Here is a 16,719-nt window from a genome sequence, read left to right on the forward strand (position 1 = left end):
ATTCTTCTAGGCTGACTGTCAACCACTTTTATCAGACCGTATGATTTCATTTGTCAAAGAAACCCAGCCAGGCCTTTTCATTAAAGGCCACTTCCTAGATATCAGTCACAGGAAGCGCAAGTTCGCCCTTTGAAGGGATGTGTGAGGCTGTCTGACTGGGTAGCAAAGGCATCCCTGCATCCTGACAACCCCTTTGGTTCAGCTGCCTTGGGTTCCACTCCTGGCTCTGTAGGAGGTTCATTGCATATGAAAGAGATGAGAGGTGAGCTTTTCTTCCTAGGCTGGGGGTCACTGCATTCCAGTAACCATAGCAACAATGGACCACATGGCAGGTGTCTGATGTCCATTGGACATTTTCTGGTATTAAGTGCTCTTCATCCTTCCATCCATGCCTCCCTTGGATTCTATTCTGACTGGTGGCATTAAGAGTCTCCCGGGGGACAGCTCAGGCCCGGGAGACTGGCAGCAGACTGTGTTAATTAAGCCTCTTATCTCATACCCTAGAAGGTTTTGCATTGCCTGGCTCAGGAGCCAAAAGAACCTCCAAGGGCAGCTAAATAGTGCATGGGAGATGGGGGTGGGGGGTTGCAGTTCACAGTTGTGGACAAATAGGACTTAGTTTAAAAATATTCCTGGTATACAGCAGGGACATAGCTAGTAACTGTGGAAAAGATCAATGCAATAAAATGGACTTGATATAGAAAACGGAACTCCCTCTGATCTCTACAAGTCCCTAGAGAGATAATCATGGGGGTTACTAACTATTGAGTACCTGCTGTGTGCAGTTATGGGTGCTGTGGAGTCTCTAAAGATGTTAGTTTGTTGAATGAATCTCCAATACACTGGGGATGATGGAAGAGAAGAATGGATGGATTATCAGCACCCACCATGTAACAAAGTGTTTGGATCTAAGTCGCCCCTGGGGTCTCTCCATGGAAACCCTTTGGAAGGTTATGTATACTGTGACAGAATCAGCTGTAGGTGTTAGAAACATCCACTCTGATAGATTTTGAAGGGAACAGAGAAGGAAGCTAACTACACTGAGCAAAGAAATTATTTTCTTCTGTATATTCTGACACTTGGGTCTTCCTTGCTCTTTGAACCTGGCTGCCATGTTGGGAGCTCTGACTACAGGGAGAGACCACGTGGAGAAGAACCGAGGGTGCCTGCTGAGGCTTCAGACTGTCTCCTGTGGTGACCCAGCACCAGCTGCTGCCCGTGTGAGTGCACAGCACAGCACAGCACAGCTGGACCTCTAGATAACTGTTGTCCCAGAAGACTGTTGAGCAGAAACCAACCAGCTTAGGCCAGCCAACCTACAGATTCATGCCATGTAGAAAGACAGCTGCTCTAAGCCACAAAGTCAGGGTGGAGCTCTATGAGGTGGGTAAGTGATAAATCAGGAGGAGGCAAAGGGAACCAATGCAATGAGCACACCTGAAGCCAGACAGACAAGAGCTGCTGGGCATCTGTAGATCCGGAATCACAGCTGCTGTGGATTAAACTCCACCGAGCCCCTTCCTGTCAGTGCCCAGCACACCTAGAGCCCACAAACCACATCTAGTTCTCAATGAAGCAAACGTAATGGAAACTCCCAAAGCTCCGTTTTCTAGAGTTAAGACAGTTGCCTTCCTGCACAGACTCTCGTTTTCCCTCACTCTTAAGCACACATTTTCTCCACATTGTGAGACCTCTGTCCCAGCGGCAATCTGTTAACCCTCTAAAGACAGAACTTGCAACATTGAGTGTGGGCTCAGGATGGTGACAATGTTTCTAGTGGCCTGTAGCCCTTCTGAGTCTCAGCTTCTTCAGCTATCTAGAAGGTAAGGTCCCTGCCAATCAGGTCAGGTAATAAACGTGAGTCTGAATGCAGCCCAAAGACAAGCACTGGAACACAGGACCCTTAAGTCAGACAGCATCCTGCATCAGTCAGTCCTCCCACACCCATCTGCCCTCCCCCACATTCCCTCTCCAAGTCTCTGCCTGTCCTTGGTGGGAAGCTACGGTGTGTCCAGGAAATGAGACACCTTGACTCCCATATGTGAACGCTTGCCAAGCCTGGAGCATCTCCTTTACAGCCTCCTTACCAGCCCTGGGGTAGGGTGAGGGGTAGTGGGATGAGCAAAGGGTTAGTAGTCTGATGAGGTGACCAGCTACCCAAAGTGAGATCCAGGTGTGAGTTGAAGCGCCCTTCATTGGGTTGATTAACACTGCGTGACTTCAGTAAGCTCCAATCCTTCCTAGGTCCAACTGCCTGTTGTGTGTGTATGCATGATCACAGAGCATCTAGGTAACACTGAGATTACCCACCTGCCAGGGAGTGTGTGTGTGTGTGTGTGTGTGTGTGTGTGTGTATGTGTGTATGTATACACAGAGCACTAGGAATGGCTCCAAAAACACTGTTGTTGCCAATGTATGTGTGCCCATGCTTGTATATGTAAGTGTGTGTGCACACAGGGTATCTATCTGTGTATGTATGTGTGTGTGTTCTAGGATTTGCATCACACAAACCGGAGGTTATACCTACCAGTGTGTATGGGGGAGGGGGCGGCGAGAACTAGGATTGATCCCATACAACCCTGATGCGATCACCTGCTAGTGTGTGTGTGTGTGTGTGTGTGTGTGTGTGTGTGTGTGTGTATAGAGCTCTTGGCATGGCCCGCACAACCCTGAGGCAATCACCTGCCAGGGCCCTCCCGGCGATAGGAAGAGGGTCACATGGTGGCGGGGAGGGGGTTGCAGTTGACGCGCCTCCGGGTCAGCCTCCGCCTCTGACGTCCTTACAGCCATCCTCCCTCTCTGCTGGCTGCGTCCCCACTCTGGAGTCTGGAGAGCAGCTGAAGCCCGGCGGGAGCGCGAGGTGCAGGAGGACCGCGGGAGGCGGGCGAGCCGCGGGAAGCAGGCACCATGGTGTTGTCGGTGCCTGTGATCGCGCTGGGCGCCACGCTGGGCACTGCCACCAGCATTCTTGCTCTGTGCGGGGTCACCTGCCTGTGCCGGCACATGCACCCCAAGAAGGGGTTGCTTCCGAGGGACCGCGAGCCCGACCCTGAGAAGGCGAGGCCAGGCGTGCTCCAGCCGGCCCAACAGGTGAGTGCGGGCCAGGTGGGGTGGCCAGGCCACCTTATGCTTTGCTAGACCAGGAAGGGGACAGCAGACCTACATGCAGGGACCGCGGTGACTCTGAGGGGTGGGGGAGGGACTTGAAGGAGAATGGGGGATGAAGGCTTGAGAGGGCTGGGAAAGGAATGAGAATGGGGGTACAGTGTTCGAGGAGGAGAGGCTGTGAGCCTTAGGAAGGGATGGGGAAGCTGCAAGGCTTAGAGCATCATCCTTCAGGGGACACAGGGGGCAAGGGCAGTGGGATCTGCCAGAGGAAAGAGGGAGACCTTAGGGCAAACAGCTGAGAAATAACCGGAGGGGAGGTGGCACCTCCTCCCTGTGAGTCCCCAAGTTGGACAACAGGAGCAGTAGGGATGCCTGGGTCTATAGGTGGCCAATGTGGAGGAGCCTGCAAGACCCCTACTCCTAGCAGCTGAGCCTCAGCATCCCCATAGGTCTCTGGAGACTGGAAGGCTTTTATCCCTTTCATCTGTGGCCCTCAGAGCCTCCTTGAACTGGAAATGGGCTATGGGCTGTGTATTTCAGACAGGAATGGCAGCAGCATCTGAGCGATGGAGGCAGAAGCCTTCTCCATGATCTGTGACCTCCAGAATGCTTCTCAGGTGGAGAACAGTGCTCTTTGGAGAGCCAGAGGAAGGCTGGCCCTAAGTCAGGGCTGCATCAAGGATTTCCCAGGACCATCCAGATTCCCTGATTTTAGCCTTCTGGGAGCATCTTGCTTTGTGCCAGGCCTCCTTTTCCTGGTAAATTAATTATTCACAAGCCCCCCAGGTCCCAGAGTGGAGCCTGTGTGTTGTTCACTGTAGTGAGAGGGAAGGGAAATGGCTGCTGTCCTTGAGACACTTGGAACCCCATACAAGTGACATTATCACTGGTAAATAGGAGCTGGTGAACTGTGGGGTTTCAGCCTGTAATGATCGGGAATTGGGAACAGTGGGCTCCCCAGTGGTGAGGGTGTGGCTGGCTGCCTTTCCCTCCCATCTGGCATGGCTGGGAGACACCTGAGGGACAGATGGCCTTTCCGCTGCCGTTCAGAGGCGGCCCTCCATCCTTGACCCTAACTGGGGAACAGTTCATGTAAACAGCCTCCAGGCTCTCCTCTGGCTGCCCTACTGACCCCCAGGAGCCCACACAATGCTGATCATCTGCCAAAACCCTGCCAGGCTGTTTCTCAGCACTTAAAACCCTCCAAATGCCTCATTAGAATAAGTTGCAGCAAAGCAGCCATGGTTTAGTCACCACCACACTGCCTTACTGTTAAGACCTTTACTTATAACTGTGCTTTTTACAGCCCAGCAAAGGTACAAGGGAATCGTCCAACTCACAAATTAGGAAGCTCAAGTTCAGGGAGAGCAAGTGACTTGTCCAGGGCCACGCAGTTTTGGGGCCCAGCTGTCCCTGAGCTGGTCTGATTTTAGAGTCCTTGCTAGTAGCCCCTCCAGCCATCCCTTACCCCCTCTGTCTGGAAGGTGCCTGTCTCTCCAGCCAGGTTCTGGTTTGGTGATTCTTTTTCCTCTTGCCTCCCCCAACTTGTTTTCTATGGCCTTTCTATCTCTTGCTGTTCTCTTCAGAGGGAGGATTTTACTTACTGTCCCATAAAACAAGCATACCTATGGCTGTGTTCTATATCATTCCTTCTAAAGATGTTTACAGCACTCCCTACCCTGGCTGCCATTCATATTAGCCACCTGCATTACATTTATTCCCAGTACCTGGAAACTGACATTTGTGCAATAAAAAACCACTGGCAAAAAAAGGCACCCAACTTTCTGTTCCAAGGGGCTGTGTCTTTGCAACCATGGCCAGGTCTCTTGAAGGCTCAGTGATGTCTGCCCATGCGTATCTGTTGATATGTGATGCCCACCCATCTGCATTTCTTCTCCTGGTTCCCTGGTGCCAGGGCATTTGGCAACAGCGGCTAAATTGATAGGTGTGAGAACTCAAGGTGTCTTGGTGGCCACTGTGTTCTGATTCAGTCGCTGACCCAGATAAAGTAGCTGACAACGACGACTTAGCTGATTTCAAGAAAGTCAAGGAGGCAGGACAGGGTGGGAGAAGACTGGGGGGCAGTCAGCAAGGCTCATTGAAGATATTCCTCAAAGTGAGGACAAGGTGCTGGAGGAGGGAGGAGGCTGTACACTTCTGTCTCCAACTGAGGGCTTATAGTTAGTTGTGTCCCCCTGAGGTCTGTAGTGTTTGTAGGGTGCAGCATCCCTGCCTTGTGCTTCCAAATCTCATTGGCTGTGTTGCTGGGAAATGCCTTTGGTGTCAGAGGGCAGGCCTGGGAATCTGACGTATGCCCCAAATGGATAAACAAAATTGAGGTTTGTATTGAAAAAGATTTTGGAGGTTATCCCGAGGGATTAAATATATGCCAAGAGTCTGCAAATGGAGTTGGAGGGGGTCAGGGTCTTGAGTATTGAGGAAAAGATCATGTTTTTATCATCATTGACTCAAACTGAAACTTGGCATTTTCTTTAAGTGTGACTATAAACAAGAAAGCGCGGGAGTGTTCCTGATCCCGAGACTCTGTCCTCAAGGAAAATCATAGCTTGTCTGAAATACACTGCTGGGGTTACAGACACTTCCCATGCCGTTTACCCCCCCCCCCCCCACCACCACCACCATTCTAAGTTACGGTGTTTATTAAAGTCCCTGATCCATCCTGTGATTTACTACGCTAATATAAAGCTCCACGTTCCTGGATATACGCTATCGACTATTCCTCTGCAGCCTACGCGTTCACCTTCTGCTTTGTCATCATCCCGGAGACATAACTGAGGGCTTCTCTCGGCAGGGAAGGGGTCAGGTCACAAATGACCATGAGCTCGTGCTGACGGCCAGGTGGAGAGGGTGGAAACTCTCTGCAGCATCCCCTCTAGTGTCCTGCTGGCTTTAGGTCACAGATCACAGTGATTTGTTCTGGAGCTAGACTTAGGTCCTTTGTCCCATCTACTTGGACAGTGTCCCCCCCCTCATTTGTGTCCAGCCTTTGGGGGGTGCTGAGAATTCAATCTTCCTACACAGGTCATTCCATTCATGGTGTGGTGAGATCATTGGGGACACCTCAGTCCACCCCAAGAAGTTTGGTTACAGATGACCTATGACTTGAAGCATAGTCAGGGAAGTGGGCCTCACGGGGTTCCCTGATGGCCATTCCCTCTTCTTCACAACTGTCTCTGAATGAATTTGTAAGCTGTCTCCAGACCCCTTGATCTCCTTCCCTGGGATTCCCTCTTCCTGGGGTTAAGGTTACAGCTGTCCCCTTTGTCATTCCTGGATGAGCAGAGAAGCAACCCTCCCCACTGGGCATCCTGAAGTCATCCCCTAGCATGACCCTAAGGAGTCAAGAAGCTTTCTCTGTAGGGTCCCGTTTCCCCTTATGTGGCACTTACCTGGCAGTGACCTTAAGTGAATCTTCTCAAACACCTTTTAGGTTCCCAAGGGACCTGGTTCTGTCTTCTCAAAGGCAACATGGAGCCAGAGACCTTAGCAAACTTGTCCACACCCTGTGGACTCCCCTGACCACACTCCTGCTAGCCACTGCCACAAGCACCCAGCTCACCCACTTCTTCCCTCCCATCAGAACTGAAACATGATGGCTTTCGCTGGGAGCTTAGCTCCAAGTTTCTATGGGATGAATAAAAGCTGAATTTATATCAACTAATATACGCATAGTCGAGTCCTTTCCCCCAAGATCAAAAACTGTGTCTTTCACTTTTCCCCTGCCCCTGACAATGTCTGCTGGAAAAGCAGGGCATGTGACCTTCCTGGATGTATATATCAAATGAAAACATTTTGTATCCAACACGGACTAGGGGGGACAAACCACAAAGTAAGTCACAGTCAAGGCCACACTTTCAGGAGACCTGAAGCCAGGATCGAGGCATTCATGCTACTACCCTGCAAGACAAATAAGAGACAGCGTGAGTCTGGCTGGTTAGGGAGTGGGGAGCCTCTAGGCTTTGATTCCTGTTCTGCCTCACAATGTAAGTGCTGACTACATGGTTTATTTCCTTCAAGATTCACCTAGCCTTATGTTATGGTTTGTGTGCTTTTTCTATAAGCAATTGTGTATCAACATGGTTCCTATGAAGGCATCTCATTGTGACATAGTGTTTGTGAAATTATGAAGATCAGGCCAGTGCTGTCATGATGGGGACTTTCAGGCCTGAGATCCTCCTGTACATGATCCATCACAAGCTAACTCTATCCATTGCTGCTGTTTCTTCACCTGCAACATAAAAGACTCACTCTAGGAACTGGGGTCTCAATACCAGCAATGGGGCCCTAGGACCCTTTGATTGTTCTCCACCCATGACCTCAGAGCAGCACCCCCAGGCTACATGTTTTCATTGTACCCATGGATGAGATGGGCCAGACACAGCTGTTGTACCACATATTCATTAATTCATCCATTAAAGGTTAATGAGGACATCCTAGGTAGCATACGGTGAAAGGCAGACATGCTCCCCCTGAGGAGACAGAAGGTGCAGCCAGCAATTGCCACAAGCATGGTATGGCAACATTCAGGAGCCATGAGGAATCCTTAGGAGAAGCAGTGCCACCGACAGCCCAAAGTACATCCTTCTCCATTTCTGGGTGGCCACTCTCTGGACATCCCTTTTGTAACCTCTTAATGACTGGACCCTGAGAACTGCTAACCCCACTCCTGGAACTGATTGGACTCTGGCTGCTTTAAGGGCTGACTTCCATGGGTTTTCAGCCTTTTACTTATTATTGTTGCTAGTTGTTGGTGGTGGCAGGGGTAAGCTTGAACCCAAAGCTTCTACATGCTAAGTACATGTACTACTGAGCGACTGCCTCAGCCCAGTTCTCAGCTTTTTAAAGGAACCAACTCCCAGATTTCTGTTAGTAAATCCCCTTCCATCTGCACAACATCAGTGAAAGGTCCATTTCCACAGAGTAATAAACATCAGGGCTGGCACGGCCATCTGCATGTGTTCTTCACCTGCACCAGACACTTGCCTTTTACAGGTGAGGAGTGTGAATCCAGAGAGCTTACATAACACAGTCATAGGCAGAGCTAGGACCCAGACTGAGGAAGTCTGGCTCTGGAGCCACATGTCTGATCGTGGGCTAGAGCTTAGTAAGAAAACGCTAGTCAAAATTCTGTCCATGTCACTGTTTCCCCAGACAGGTGAACAGGTGTCTATGAGTCTGTGTCTCTGAAAATCAGCTTCCAGAAAAAGTCCCCTGATGCTTGGGGTCATTCTCTGCTTTGTAAACCCATAAGGTCCAGGCATTGGGTAGAGCCCAAGGCCCCTCTGAGAGATTTTTAAACAGTAAACATGTTTGGGCTGGTTGCTTAGCAACAACAAAGACAGTATGAATTTTTCATCACAAGATTAGCATAAATTATTTCAGGGAGATGAGCACACAGCCCCAGGAAGTGCTAAGCTTTCAAAGTATTCACAGAGTGAATGTCTGTCTCAGGACCCGTCAGTCATTTCCCAATGACAGGTTCTGACCTATCGCATTCCTGGTCCCTCCCCCAGTTTCTCCTTTTGGTATAGCATATAGATAGCCAGTGTGGGGGTTAGTGCTAATCATTAACTTGACAGACTTTAGAATCACCTGGGAGATGGGCATCTGGGAAGCCTGGGGGGATATTCTGATGATGTTCACTAAGGTGGGAAGGGCTGCCCACTGTAGGTGGCACCGTTCCCTGGCTGAGGTCCCGGATACACACACGGAGAAAGAGAGTTGAAGGGCAGTGTGCACTCACCACCCTTTGCTTTCCTGCTATGAATGCAAGGTGATCAGTTGCTCCAAGCTCCTCTGCCGTGACCTCCCTGCTATCTAGTGAACTGTGAGCTAAGACCTCCCTGCTATCCAGTGAACTGTGAGCCAAAGTACAGCCTTTCCTTCTTAAGTTGTTTCTTTTTTTTAAAAAAAATAAAATTTATTTTATTTTATTTATTTATTTATTTATTAAAGATTTCTGCCTCCTCCCCGCCACCGCCTCCCATTTCCCTCCCCCTCCCCCGATCAAGTCCCCCTCCCTCATCAGCTCGAAGAGCAATCAGGGTTCCCTGACCTGTGGGAAGTCCAAGGACCACCCACCTCCATCCAGGCCTAGTAAGGTGAGCATCCAAACTGCCTAGGCTCCCCCAAAGCCAGTACACGCAGTAGGATCAAAAACCCATTGCCATTGTTCTTGAGTTCTCAGTAGTCCTCATTGTCCGCTATGTTCAGCAAGTCCGGTTTTATCCCATTCTTTTACAATGGGGATGTTCTATCGGGAACCCACTAAGGCCAGCTGGCCTGGGTCTTAAGTTGTTTCTACCAGGCGTTTTATCACAGCAACAGGAAGAGCAGCTAAGCGTCAGGTTCATGACTCATCCCCTCGTGGAGCCCATACAGAAGATTCTGCTGCACCCTGCTCAGACTTTCAGACAGGGTTATCAGCAACTGGGGGTGCAGGAGGACTCTGTGGGGAGCAGTGAAGAAGGCAGCAGGGCTTGACAGAGAAGGGAAAGAAGAGAGGTGAGGACCCAGAAGGACAAGGGAAGACAGAGGCTGCACCCTGAGTCGGCCCAGGAACCATCAGAATCCACAGACATGTGCTTTTTCCGGAGCACCTGCTCCATACCACAGGGATATTGAGGCTGAGGCCACCTCTTGGCTACTATGGGTACAGTTCTGCACACTCCTCTGCCAAAGGGCACAGCAGTTCACCTCCCCCATGGCCATCCTGCCTCTGTGCTCAAAACCCCAGAGCGTATTTCCTGCCAGCCTTGAGGAAACCCGATTTGAGGATGAGAAGAAGAGCTTCATAGAAGCAAGGGTTTTGTTTGTTTTTATATGTGTATTGTGTGTCTGTGTGAGTCCATTGTATCATGTACACGTGTGCAAGTATCTGCAGAAGCTACAAGCATTTATGAGCTACCGTGGGTGCTGGAAACCAAATCCAAGTCGTCCTCGAGGACAAATATTCTTAACCACTGAGCCATCTCTCCAGCCAAGTATAGTTGAGTTTTAACAACTAAGGAGTTCTCAGTCTGGGTATCAGGACCAACACCCCTGAACACCCACAATATCTCATAACCAAGTTATAGGGGAAAGAAAAACAGAAGGAAGGAGTATGTTCCTCTCTCTTCCTCCCTTCCTTCCACTATCTCTCTATCCCTCCCCTCCTTCTTTTTCTGAGAGTTGGGGGTTCAGACAGGGTCTCTACTCTAACCCTGTAGCATAGGCTAGCCTGGAATTTGTTATATAGACCAAGTTGGCCTGGAACTTAGAGATCCTCCTGCTTGGTCTCCCAAGTGCTGGAATAAAGGTATGCACTACCACGCCGGCCCTCTATTCCCTTTCTTACTTCTTTAATTGCATTTATTGAGCACACACTGTATGCCTGGCTCAGTGCTAGGGAATAGGTACACAGTAGTGGCTGCTCTCTTGCAAGTGACATGTGACCTATTCTGTCTTCATGAAGCGTATGGTGCTGTGGGCAGGATCAGAGTCAACAGAAAGGTCAGGCATGCGAGGGACTGTAGAATCAGTGCTGCTTGGGCAGGCAGCCCATGGCAGCCCACGGTCAGGTTCATCATCTCATATATGCTCCATGTGTTCCGAAGCCAGTGAGGAGTGTGTACAGATTCTATTTGGTTTCAATGTGTTTTTGTATTAGAGTAAAATCCACGCCCCAAACTAACCGTTTTAAAGTGCAGGAATCATGAGTCAGTGCCGTGGAGTACATTCACATTGTCAAGCAGCTGCCACCCCCACTAAGTTCCAGAACATTTCATCAGCTCAGCAGAAAGCCCTGTCCCATTGAGCAGGCAGCCTCTTGTCCTTCCTCCCCCCAAGGCCCTGGTAACCACCCATCTACCCTCTGTCCCCATGGACTTGCCTGTTCTGGACATTTCTTATATAGAGAATCTTTTAACAAGTGACCTTCTATGTCTGGCGTCTTTGGGTTAGCATAATGTCTCTTTTGGAAAAGAGGTTTGCTTATTCTTAATTGTGTGTATGGGTGTGTGTCTGAGCATGTGTGTGCAGGTGCACTGGAGACAGGAAGCTGTCCCGTCTCCCTAGATCGGAAGTTACAGGTGGTGGTGAGCCCTGCTCTGGTCGTCTGCAGGACAGCAAATGCTGGTAGCTGCAAGCCAGCTCTTCAGCTCCATCACTCAGACGTTTCTAAGGTGTTGTCCTTTCCTTAGTCCTGCTGCCCTGGACATTCCAGTGCTGTGTGCTTGAGTTTCTACCTAGGCTCTTTCAGGTACTACACACACACACACACACACACACACACACACACACACGAGTTGAATTCCCAGGTCATACGGCAATTCTGTTTTTAACTTTTAAAGGATCAGCCAAACTGCCTTCCCTGGACACTCTGCTATTTTCTATTCCCCCCGCAATATTCTGCAATTCTTTGGGCATTAATTATGATTTCCTTCCCTCTTTTCCTCCCTTTCTCCCTTTCTCTCTTCCTCTCTTCCTCTCTTCCTTCCTTCCTCCCTCCCTCCCCCTCCCTTCTCTTCTTCCTCCCTTCCCCTCAGTCCTTCCCTGCTTCCCTCCCTTCCCCATTTCCTTTCCTGCTGCTCCCCCTCCTCCCCCTTCTTCTTTTGAGATAGTCACTGTGTGACTAGCAACTGTGAGGTGTTCTGCTTTGGTTGTAAACTGTACTCACCTTGCCCAGGCTCACTGTGCTAACACCTGATTACCAGTTCATGCTCTAACACCTGCCCAGGCTCACTGTGCTCTAACACCTGCCCAGGCTCACTGTGCTAACACCTGATTACCAGTTCATGCTCTAACACCTGCCTAGGCTCACTGTGCTAACACCTGATTACCAGTTCATTCTCTAACACCTGCCCAGGCTCACTGTGCTAACAACTGATTACCAGTTCATGCTCTAACACCTGCCCAGGCTCACTGTGCTCTAACACCTGCCCAGGCTCACTGTGCTAACACCTGATTACCAGTTCATGCTCTAACACCTGCCCAGGCTCACTGTGCTCTAACACCTGCCCAGGCTCACTGTGCTCTAACACCTGCCCAGTCTCACTATGTTCTAACACCTGATCCCCAGCTGGTGCTCTAACACCTGCCTAGGCTCACTGTGCTCTAACACCTGATCCCCAGCTAGTGCTTTAACACCTGCTCAGGCTCACTGTGCTCTAACACCTGCCTAGGCTCACTGTGCTCTCACAAACACCTGATCCCCACTGGTGGAGCTGCTTTGGAAGGTTGAGGAAGTGGAGCCTTGCCCTTGGAAGTGGGTCACTAGGGGTGGGCTTTGGAGTTTTACAGCCTGGCCCCACTTCCTGTCTGCTCTCTGTTTCCTGATTGCAGAAACAATCTGAGCAATTGCCTCACCTCGCATTGTCTTTCCCACATGATGGCTTGTGTTCCCCAAAACTGTGAGCCCAAACAAGCCCCTCTTCCCTTAGGTTGTTTCCTGTCAGAGTTAGTCTTGGCAGCAAGAGAAGGAACTAGCACACAGTGTATGTCACTTCAGAGTTTTCTAAGCCTTTCATGGAAACACTCACTTTAAAATTATTCTTTGTGCTTATTTTGATTTGCATCCCTAAATTCCTCTTCTGCTTTTTCACTGCCAACTGCTATTCGCACCGAATGTTTATTGAAATGGACCTACACCAGTACACCCAAGATGCATGACTCTCGGACGAGGTGTGGTGTGACACACAACTATTCTGTTGCTTGAATATTTTCATGTTGTCACTGTCCTCTTCCTCAACCCCCCTTCACCGAGCTGGTGTCCTCTAAGCTAGACTCCATGTTGTATATGCTGACTGGCCAGAGCAGCGTCAGGAGGAACCTTGCCATCCCCACTGGGGCGGGTGTGGCACGCACAAGCCTTCCCACCACAACTTCCACAGGTGCTAAACTTGGCTAAAGGGCTCTCATGCCTTTACCGTACAGAAAAGCCTAGAATGATTTTCACACAGCATTGAAGGGTAATTATAAGTATTTGGAGAGGTTGGTTGGGGTCTTAAGGTGGGCAAGGGATGCATTATGATTTTTCCCATTAGAAGGATGGTGTGTCATTTGCCTTTTGAAACTTGCTCTATGGCAACAAATCAAGATCAAGCCATGAGGAGCCCTTACGTGTGTGTGTGTGTGAACGGACAGAAGCAGAAACGGCCTGTGGGGGTTCTGTGTGACTAAGTCCACCTGGCAAAGACCCAGGGCATTTTGATATATTCCATTGATTTCTTCACCCTCACTTCTGCCCATTAAAGCCAAAGCGTACTTTGCTTTCTTAGAACCAGCACAGAGCTTTGCTTAGCGAGAAGTGAGGAAGGCTAAGTGGGTGGATGGATTGGGGACGGATGGGTGATGGATGGGCAGCTGCCTGCAGCCACAGCATTTGCACAGCACAGACTCGGGAGGCAGGAGGGCTCCAGGTTCACCCGGCAATCTCTGCACTCGACTTTTAGTGCAACAGGGAACAGCGAGAGGTGCGGAGTGTGGGCAGTCTCACTCCAGGTTGATTTCCCCCACTTTACGCCTTCATTCACTTGGTTAGCACAAGATAAAATAAAAATCCTCACCTGTGGGCATGAGGAGCTGTCTCCATCTGTAAGGTGCTGGCTGTGCCAGCATAATGATCTGTGTTCAAATCACGGGCAGCAATGCAAAAGCCTGGCATGATGATGAGTGTTTACAATCCAAGCACCATGGAGCTATGGGCCCAGACATCAACCTCTGATCTCCATGTGCAGATACACACAAGTGCAAGTGTATTTGCACACACATAAGCATATGCACACACACACACACCTAGATCTTCACCTGTGAGGACCAGGCTTACCCAGGAAGTTTATATTGTGCCTGGCAAAGGGTCCGAACTGCCTAGGGTGGTTGTGCTGCTGAGGCATCATGGGGGCAGGGAGCACTGAGGCAGAGAGAAAAGTATGTTTGTGCATGAGTACCTGTGTGCACATGTGTGCATGTGTGTGTGTGTGGTGTGCATGTGTGTGTATGTGTGCATGTGTGTGTGTGGTGTGCATGTGTGTGTATGTGGTGTGCATGTGTGTGGTGTGCATGTGTGTGTATGTGGTGTGCATGCGTGTGTGTGTGGTGTGCATGTGTGCAAGCGTGTGTGTGGTGTGCATGTGTGTGTATGTGGTGTGCATGTGTGTGGTGTGCATGTGTGTGTATGTGGTGTGCATGTGTGCACGTGTGTGTGTGGTGTGCATGTGTGTGTATGTGGTGTGCATGCATGTGTATGTGGTGTGCATGTGTGTGTGTGGTGTGCATGTGTGTGTATGTGGTGTGCATGTGTGTGTATGTTGTGTGCATGTGTGTGTGGTGTGCGTGTGTGTGTGTGGTGTGCATGCGTGTGTGTGTGGTGTGCATATGTGTGTGTATGTGGTGTGCATGCGTGTGTGTGGTGTGCATGTGTGCAAGCGTATGTGTGTGGTGTGCATGTGTGTGTATGTGGTGTGCATGTGTGTGTATGTGGTGTGCATGTGTGCAAGCGTATGTGTGTGGTGTGCATGTGTGTGTGTGTGGTGTGCATGTGTGTGTGTGTGGTGTGCATGTGTGTGTGTGTGGTGTGCATGTGTGTGTATGTGGTGTGCATGTGTGTGTATGTGGTGTGCAGGTGTGTGTGTGGTGTGCATGTGTGTGTGTGGTGTGCATGCGTGTGTGTGTGGTGTGCATGTGTGTGTGTGGTGTGCATGTGTGTGTATGTGGTGTGCATGTGTGCAAGCGTATGTGTGTGGTGTGCATGTGTGTGTGGTGTGCATGTGTGTGTATGTGGTGTGCATGTGTGTGTGGTGTGCATGTGTGTGTGTATGTGGTGTGCGTGTGTGTGTGGTGTGCATGCGTGTGTGTGTGGTGTGCATGCGTGTGTGTGTGGTGTGCATGTGTACAAGCATGCGTGTGTGTGTGTGGTGTGCATGTGTGCATGCGTGTGTGTGTGGTGTGCATGTGTACAAGCATGCGTGTGTGTGTGTGGTGTGCATGTGTGCATGCGGGTGTGTGTGGTGTGCATGTGTATTGCATGAGAGGAAAGTAGAAGGGAGACTGTGACAGGGGAAAGAGCTCTCTAAGGGAAGGGAAAACCAAAGAAGGGATGAGGATGGGAAGAAAGACCAACTGTCAGGCAGGGAATGTAGCACAGTGGTAGAATGCATGCCTAGCATGTGTCACATCACAACGGGAGGAGGAAGACATGACTGGAGGACAACACGGCTGACTATGACAAACTGTCTTCTCTCCTAAGATGAGAAGATTTCCATCTACATGTGAAAGAAGAGGAGAAGTGTTGGGAGGGAAGAGGGGGATCAGAAGATGGGGTGAGAGAGGTGGGAAGCTAGTAGGAAAGTCAAATATAAGCAAGGTACCGAAGTGACACGCATGCCTGTAAATGTTATAAAGAAGTGCAACTAAAAGACTCACTTTAAAAAAGTAAGACTTAGTGCAAGCTTGAAGTCTTAGCACTGAGGAGACCGAGGCGGGCCATCAGGAGTTCAAGGTGCATAGCAAGCCCAGTCTGACCTGGGCTGCAGGAGACCTTATCTCAAAAAACCCAAAACAATGATGACTAAAATTTTAAAGAAGAATATTTTGTAAAAGATTCAGAGTAGAGAAGAGCACTTTAGCGAACAGCAGAGGAACTGATGGAGAGACTCACAGGCATGGGTCTTCCTTCATGTCTGGCGTTTCATATCTTCACGCTTCCAGGTGTCTTGCAGCAGATCAGACGTGTTTCCATCTCCAACACACCTTCCTTCACCCTGAAGGAAAGGGTAAGGCTATCAGAGAGAGAGACAAATCCAATCTGAACTGCAGGGATATCTGTCCCTGGAAGAGTTCATCTTCTGCACAAGTGGATCCTTGAATCAGCCATGGGATGGGCATCCTCAAACACACAGGAAGAAGTGCAAGTATTAGGAGTGGCTGACTCAAGACCTGAGCTTGCCAGATGACATCAGGACAAGGACGAGGGACAAGGGGTCTTTAGATTCCACAACACTCTTTTTTTTTAAGTTTCTTTTTTTAATTTATTTATTTATTAAAGATTTCTGTCTCTTCCCCGCCACCGCCTCCCATTTCCCTCCCCCTCCCCCAATTAAGTCCCCCCTCTCCTCAGCCCGAAAAGCAATCAGGGTTCCCTGTCCTGTGGGAAGTCCAAGGAACCCCCACCTCCATCCAGGTCTAGTAAGTTGAACATCCAAACTGCCTAGGCTCCCACAAAGCCAGTGCGTGCAGTAGGATCAGAAACTGTTTCTAGCCATAAACCAAGGACATTGAGCCTATAATTAGTGATCCTAGAGAAGCTAAATAAGGAGAATCCAAAGAAAAACATATAGGCATCCTCCTGAATATTAACCTTCAGCAGGCGATGAAAGGAGACAGAGACAGAGACCCACATTGGAGCACCGGACATAAATCTCAAGGTCCAAATCAGGAGCAGAAGGAGAGAGAGCACGAGCAAGGAACTCAGGTCCACAACACTCTTGAAACAATAAGCCACAGAGTCAAATAGGGAAGCTGGGAGGTGAAGCTAGTCGGAGACTCCCTGGAAGAGACAGGAGAGCTCACCCTGTAGCTGGAATGGAGGACACGGAGTCTCAGGGTGCCCTGAGA

General features: G+C 49.8%; 1 protein-coding gene across 1 annotated transcript in view; it reads left to right on the forward strand.

Annotated features, from left to right (window-relative positions):
- The first annotated feature begins 2,774 nt into the window (after window positions 1–2,774).
- Syt13 (synaptotagmin 13) overlaps window positions 2,775–16,719 on the forward strand; it is a 43,583-nt gene continuing 29,638 nt past the window's right edge. Inside the window, exon 1 of the mRNA XM_041641304.1 lies at window positions 2,775–3,090. Coding sequence (XP_041497238.1) covers window positions 2,908–3,090 — 183 coding nt within the window. The 5' untranslated portion in view covers window positions 2,775–2,907. The remainder of the gene's footprint in view (window positions 3,091–16,719) is intronic.

Source organism: Microtus oregoni, unplaced genomic scaffold, assembly GCF_018167655.1.
Source record: "Microtus oregoni isolate MIOR12 unplaced genomic scaffold, Mior012 000068F_ref0000429, whole genome shotgun sequence".
Taxonomy (NCBI): domain Eukaryota; kingdom Metazoa; phylum Chordata; class Mammalia; order Rodentia; family Cricetidae; genus Microtus; species Microtus oregoni.